This window comes from Perkinsus marinus (genome assembly GCF_000006405.1).
Source record: "Perkinsus marinus ATCC 50983 genomic scaffold scf_1104296975596, whole genome shotgun sequence".
Lineage (NCBI taxonomy): Eukaryota > Perkinsozoa > Perkinsida > Perkinsidae > Perkinsus > Perkinsus marinus.
This window is the reverse complement of record NW_003200720.1, coordinates 239,242-245,109: the sequence shown is the minus strand read 5'-3', so window position 1 is coordinate 245,109 and position 5,868 is coordinate 239,242. Positions and strand designations below refer to the sequence as shown.

Sequence of the window (5,868 nt, the reverse complement as noted above, 5' to 3'; positions counted from 1 at the left end):
TTTTCATATCACTAGGGTGAAACTCGATTACTCATCAATTTTTAAAACTCGAGTCACTGAACTTACCCCGTTGGTCCATAGCAGCCGCTGCCTGCATCATAAGGCTCGAATCAGGAACTGAAGAAAACGCAGTGAGAAATCGCGCGCAAGATTGCAAGATTTCCCCCACCTGTAGTGGACAATAACTGAGGAGGAGAAGGAGAAGAAGCAAACCCGAACGGCTGTCCCGTCTTATCGCCGTTTTTGCTCCCCTGACTGCCAATGACGTTGCGGAGATATCTAATACCATCAACCTCCTCCGTGTGGTCACCAAAAGGCACGAAAAGAATCTTTTATGAACTTACTCGTTCCACGCACTCTCCCAATTTCCTGAGTGTTTATCTGTAGTGCTCTCAGACTGCGGCCGGTACGCTCGAGAGAGGCCTGCGTAGAAGCCACTTCCGCCCGATGGCAGTGATGATGACTCCCCATCACCTATGCTGCTACTGGCAAATCTCGAACGAGGGGCGTATCGGCTCGTCTCGGACTGCTGCTTCGCTGTGTACCTGACGACCCGGGTTCTATCCCTGCATGCGGTGTTTTGCACCCACGGCTGCAGAGGTGATTTAACGTTGAACATACCAGTGGAGTAAGCTCGGGAACCTAAACATCATCATCAACCAACTCGATCAGTCTACTTCATGACGATAACACACTGCAATATTCATATTCTCGATGAGAGAATATATGCACATGGTCAACTGCATGTGTGGATCACATTTGCGGAAATTCTGAGGAAAATTCTCATCGGTTTCTGTACACTTCTACCCGAATTCAAATGTAAACTTCTAAAATCAGCGAGCAAATCCCTAGACTCAGCTGAGTTCGAAAGCAAACATATATTCATAGCATATGATAGTTATAGTGATAGTTATGATAAGCTCGTATCCTTACCCCTCAGACCAGCAACAGGCTGCAGCCCTGGTGAGGTCGTCTGCTGTCCTACCAGCAGCTGCTCTCTCATCACCTCTGAATCAACTCGATCGGCTCGGAATTCAGGCCTGAAGACAACATGTAAGGAAGATTCCAAATAAATCACTACACGAGAAAATTCACTAAAACACTCCACGAATCACGGCGGAGCGAAGCAGCTTCCTCAAAATCAAATCCTCCCCTCAATGAAGCCGCCCGTAACAAACCCGAGTGCATTATTCCCCCCTCCCCCCCACCTCCACGGCTTCAGCTGCAATGAAGAGGTTATTTTCGATACCGGGTCGGTGAGTTGACAATTGGAGAATGCCTTCATCGCGTTGTATGCGCTCTCTTCCGTATCAAAGCGAACGACTGCGATTCCTCGGAAATTCTGTTGCTCGGTTTGGTCGTACAACAGCCGCATCGCCTCTATATGCGACTTGTATTCAGGACCGAATAAGTCTTCAATCTGAAGAATGATAATAATCATGACCGCACGCCACGAAATTATTTTACATCTTTTTCGGTGTAGGAAAGTGGTATGCCAGAAACGTATAAGTTACTGTGAATATTTGCCTTCCATGCCGGTCGGGCCACCGACACCTTCATACGTTTACCCTCCGGAAGGACAGTAGCTGATAACAGAGGAGGAATCTTAGCGGCAACCTCTTCCGAGTGCGGGCTCGGGGGCATGAAAAGAATCTTTCTTATTACTATTGAGAGCGTTAACTGCCGCTTCAGCAGCCTCATTAGTGTCGAAGTTTACAAAACCAAACCCCATTGATATACCGGTGCTCTTGTCGCGAACAATCTGAGGGGAAATACATTTGGAAGAAAACCGGAATACCAACGCCGTGGACAACGAAGAATGTCACAGCGTTCGAGTAGCCAAATATCGATTTCACGTATTCCCAGCCTCAAGTAAGCAACGAAGCGAGATGATAACTCCCCACACGATCAAGCACGCCGCGAAATCATCGTTTTCCCGATATAAAAATTCCGCTTTTTTGGGGGACAAGATGTATAATCACCATCACTAGATATAAATATTCGCTGACGTTCACGCGTGATGAAAGACTAATCGAGAGAGTGCTGGGGCTCTAGTTGAGGGGGAATCACCTTCACTGACTGTATCGCACCATAGCGCTCAAACATTTCCAATAGGTCTGCTTCGGCAAATGTTGATGGTAGATAGTTCACAATCAGGTTTGATTTATCCATCTACACAAAAATGACCATTACTCGACCTAATCTGTATCTTGTAGAGTCAAGCTCAAGATTCCCTACATGAATATGGGGATCTTATTAGATTAATCGAAAGTTAAATGATAAGTTATATATCCAGTTACCTGCAATAAAGATACGAAATAGGTTCCCTGCCTCCTACCCCTTATTATTACTAGCACTTTGATAGATACTATAAATCCCCAACACAGCCAGATGATGGGTCAACACAGCAAGAGAGCAGTCAACAGTCAACTCTTTTCCCTCAGACGAACGAAACTCCCACGTCGCGCGCCACGAAATTATCCATTCCGTCACGCGCCACGAAATTACCCATCCCGTCACGCGCCACGAAATTACCCATCCCGTCACGCGCCACGAAATTACCCATCCCGTCACGCGCCACGAAATTATTCCCATGGCCCCTACTGGCGGTGATCAATACACCTCTGCTGAGTTTCGAAATCGGCCCCAGAAGTGAATTCTAAATCTTTGACCCAATCTTGTAAGGGCTTTTGAATTTCGGGAGGGATCTATCTAACACATCGACTGATTATTGCAACCCGAAATTAACAGCATTATTTAATGAGTGAAAAATTCCATTTCGAAATCGACAGAATTTTATCACTCGTGTATAATCGCTCAGTATGACTCTACTTGATGCCCTTCCAGTAGAAGAGAGGACAACAGAGGGGGGAGGTGCCAAGGCTCGAGGTGGACGGGACTGGTTTATGGGAGTGGTAGTATGGGACTTATCGGCCGACGAGCGCTAACGTGGGAGGAGTGTCGGGGTGAAAACTGATAGAAAAAGCATTAAATTTCCTCCCCCGTCGGTGATGATGATGATGTTCCTCCCAGGGAATCATGATTGCAAGCGTCGTGTTCATGGTAGTGGGCCTATACGCGGTGTGTGTATCGAGGGTAATGCCCTACACCGGTATTGGAAGCTTGGATTGGTTAAAGGACGATTGGTATGATGGATAATGGTCGTGCTGTCTTGTGATGCGTCCTGGTTCGATTCCTCTTACCGTCATTTTTTCCCCATCACCCAAAGACCTCACTATAGATGCACTAATTCAAAGTAATTTCTCTCGGTGCATCTGAGTGTTGAAAATTCCACAAGTAGAATATTCGTTTGCTGTCCTCAACTGAGCTCGGGAGTTCCTTCACCACATTATAAGAGTTCAGTCGCGACTTTCGGCAGAATCTGTGTTCTAAGATGAATTTTTGTTATCAACTCCTGATGCAGGAGTTTACATATAGGGAGTTTGCTGGCTATACAAAACCAGAAATATAACAACGTATAGGGAATTACCGGACTCAGCTGAGGACAGCAAACATATATTCCAACACTCTCGATTCGATCTGTGATCCACCACCACATATACCCTCATAGGTACTACTCCTGCCTTATTCCCGCCTTAGTCCCCCTCTACTTTATTTTTATGCTGTGGCAATGGACAAGTACTCAGTATTTCCGATATGCTTGATAGCAACTGCTGCTCTCACCGGTGGTTTTGGGTTTTCAATTAAAATCGAGGAAGTTTTATGAGGGTTTAAATGGATGATGATTCCTCGGTCGTCTCACCGTTGATCGGGGAAGCAGAGGTTGGGCATGATCCGTATCTTACCAACAGCAACCTAAGATACCCCTTCCAGGTGGCAGCGTTGACAATGTGCTCTTCATATCATCCTCATTCTTGCAGGTCTACAAGGAGCTCATCTTAGCAAGGCCGACCCGCTTCCTCCTCACACTGGGCCTTGCCCTTTCCCCAGCAGTCATCATGCTAGTTTGCTGTACGCGAGGAGGGGGAGGGGGGCCGTGATAGACAGTGTTGGAGGCAAACACATTTACACATTACTTCGGGTTGAGGTGCGCAGAAACCAACGATAAATCCACAAAATTTCTTAGAAATTTTCATATTATTATCAGCCCACGTAGTTGAGCATGTGCATATTTTCCAACACTGATCGAAAACCGTGTATGATAGAGTTGAACGGCTCGGAGATCTTCATCAGAATTGTTATGATGTTTTCTTTATATCAGCTCTAACCAAACTACACAGCTTCCTCGTGGCCATGTTTGTAATGCACATACTGTCAATGCTGCTGATCCCGATCGTTATCATACGTTACGATGAGTCAAAGAAGTGGTATAGGGAATACTTCCTCGAGGTGAGCGATCATCATTGGGGTCGATTATATATGGGAATCATCACTCTAGCTTGCAGTACTCAGTATGCACTACTTCTGTTCGGGATGATGTGGACATCACTGTTGCCTAATTGCCTACTAGGAATATATTCATCATAGATTATTTATAATATATACAGTACGCGCCATCTAGAAACGCGCGAACTGGGCGGGCACTTTTTTCTTTCATTTTGACGAATTTCGACCTAACTCTTTCACTACTGAGCTCCCCATGCTTGATTACCTATAGATCCAAGTCGCGCATTTGAAACTCGACAAAAAAACATTTTGGTCTTTTTTACCCTCAGTGCCGAGAAGTCTATGCCAGTTTTGGACAATTTCTACTCCTTGATGACCTGTTCTCAAAACCCAATATCGAAATGGAGAGCAAATTCATTGGAAACACACACAACTTGAGAAATTAGACTATACGTCTCCGGTTAAACTCGCCAACGTTGAACGTCGGACTGCCCTGTAGGAGCAGGCAACATTCACGCTGGCCCTCGATGCTTTCGAAGCTCCTTTCTTAGTCGCTTTATCTCCTCCAAGCTCATTCCCTCCATGCAAGACTTAAGATACTCCCTTGATGACCTGAAGTGCTTGCGAATAAGCAGCAACGTCAGGTCGGCAGGCCCCTGGCAGCGCTCTACTCTTCGGACGAACCCTGCTGATGACTTGGAGGAGTTCCCTATCCTAATGGCCTTAGCGATGGAGCGGTAAGCTGCCTCTATTGGTGCCAACTCTGGGTGAAATTTCACACCATATATGACTCGGTCACCGCGGGCCTCAGCTTCTTCCTGGAGCGGAGTTTTCTGGGAAGCGAAATCATCACAATTAGAGAGTAGGATGACCAGCTCGTCCTGCTTCTTGCCCACTACTGCCGCTTCCCCGGACCTCTCCAGTACCACCTGCCGGAGTCCTTTGGGTAAGCCAGCGTATCGAGGATGGTCCACCGGAAAGACCATTTCCTGGACAACGCGTCGGCCATCGCGTTCATACCAACCTGCGCGCATTCGAGGCTGCTTCCCTCCAGGCTTGACGTTCATAGCCTTGGCGTTGAAACCATCCTCCGGATACTTGCAGTGTATTGGGCTCCGATCGGTCAAGAAGACACACCCAAGCTTCCCCTCAGAGAGAGTCTTGACGGCCTCACTGCATTCTGCGAAATCCACAAGGCACCGTTCATTGTAACACACAAGGCACCGTTCACTGCTTGAGCTCGAGTCTTCAACCTCAGAGACTTTCTTTTACGCGATTTAGTCCAACCGATAGCACGTTTGTGGTGGATAGTCAGGTTGTCCTCTGCACTAGAAGCTGCTCGGCCAGCAGAGGTGGTGGAATTCTGGCTAGGCCCGATCTCTTCGAGACTTAACAGCTGCTCTAGGATGGCCATTCGATGACATTGAATTCACGTGTCAAATTGAATTGTGACCGTAGCTAGGTGTGGAAGGCTGGAGTGATTCAATAAGCGTCCCCCAGGACGCTAGGAGCGCACCGAAT

General features: G+C 47.0%; 1 protein-coding gene across 1 annotated transcript in view; it reads right to left on the bottom strand.

Annotated features, from left to right (window-relative positions):
* Pmar_PMAR025549 (hypothetical protein) overlaps window positions 1–5,868 on the bottom strand; it is a gene marked incomplete at both ends in the record, with an annotated part of 13,336 nt that overhangs the window by 3,248 nt on the left and 4,220 nt on the right. The window contains 9 exons of the mRNA XM_002765162.1: window positions 67–117; window positions 170–279; window positions 345–423; window positions 475–545; window positions 591–642; window positions 934–1,040; window positions 1,209–1,420; window positions 1,468–1,586; window positions 1,666–1,762. Coding sequence (XP_002765208.1) covers window positions 67–117; window positions 170–279; window positions 345–423; window positions 475–545; window positions 591–642; window positions 934–1,040; window positions 1,209–1,420; window positions 1,468–1,586; window positions 1,666–1,762 — 898 coding nt within the window. The remainder of the gene's footprint in view (window positions 1–66; window positions 118–169; window positions 280–344; window positions 424–474; window positions 546–590; window positions 643–933; window positions 1,041–1,208; window positions 1,421–1,467; window positions 1,587–1,665; window positions 1,763–5,868) is intronic.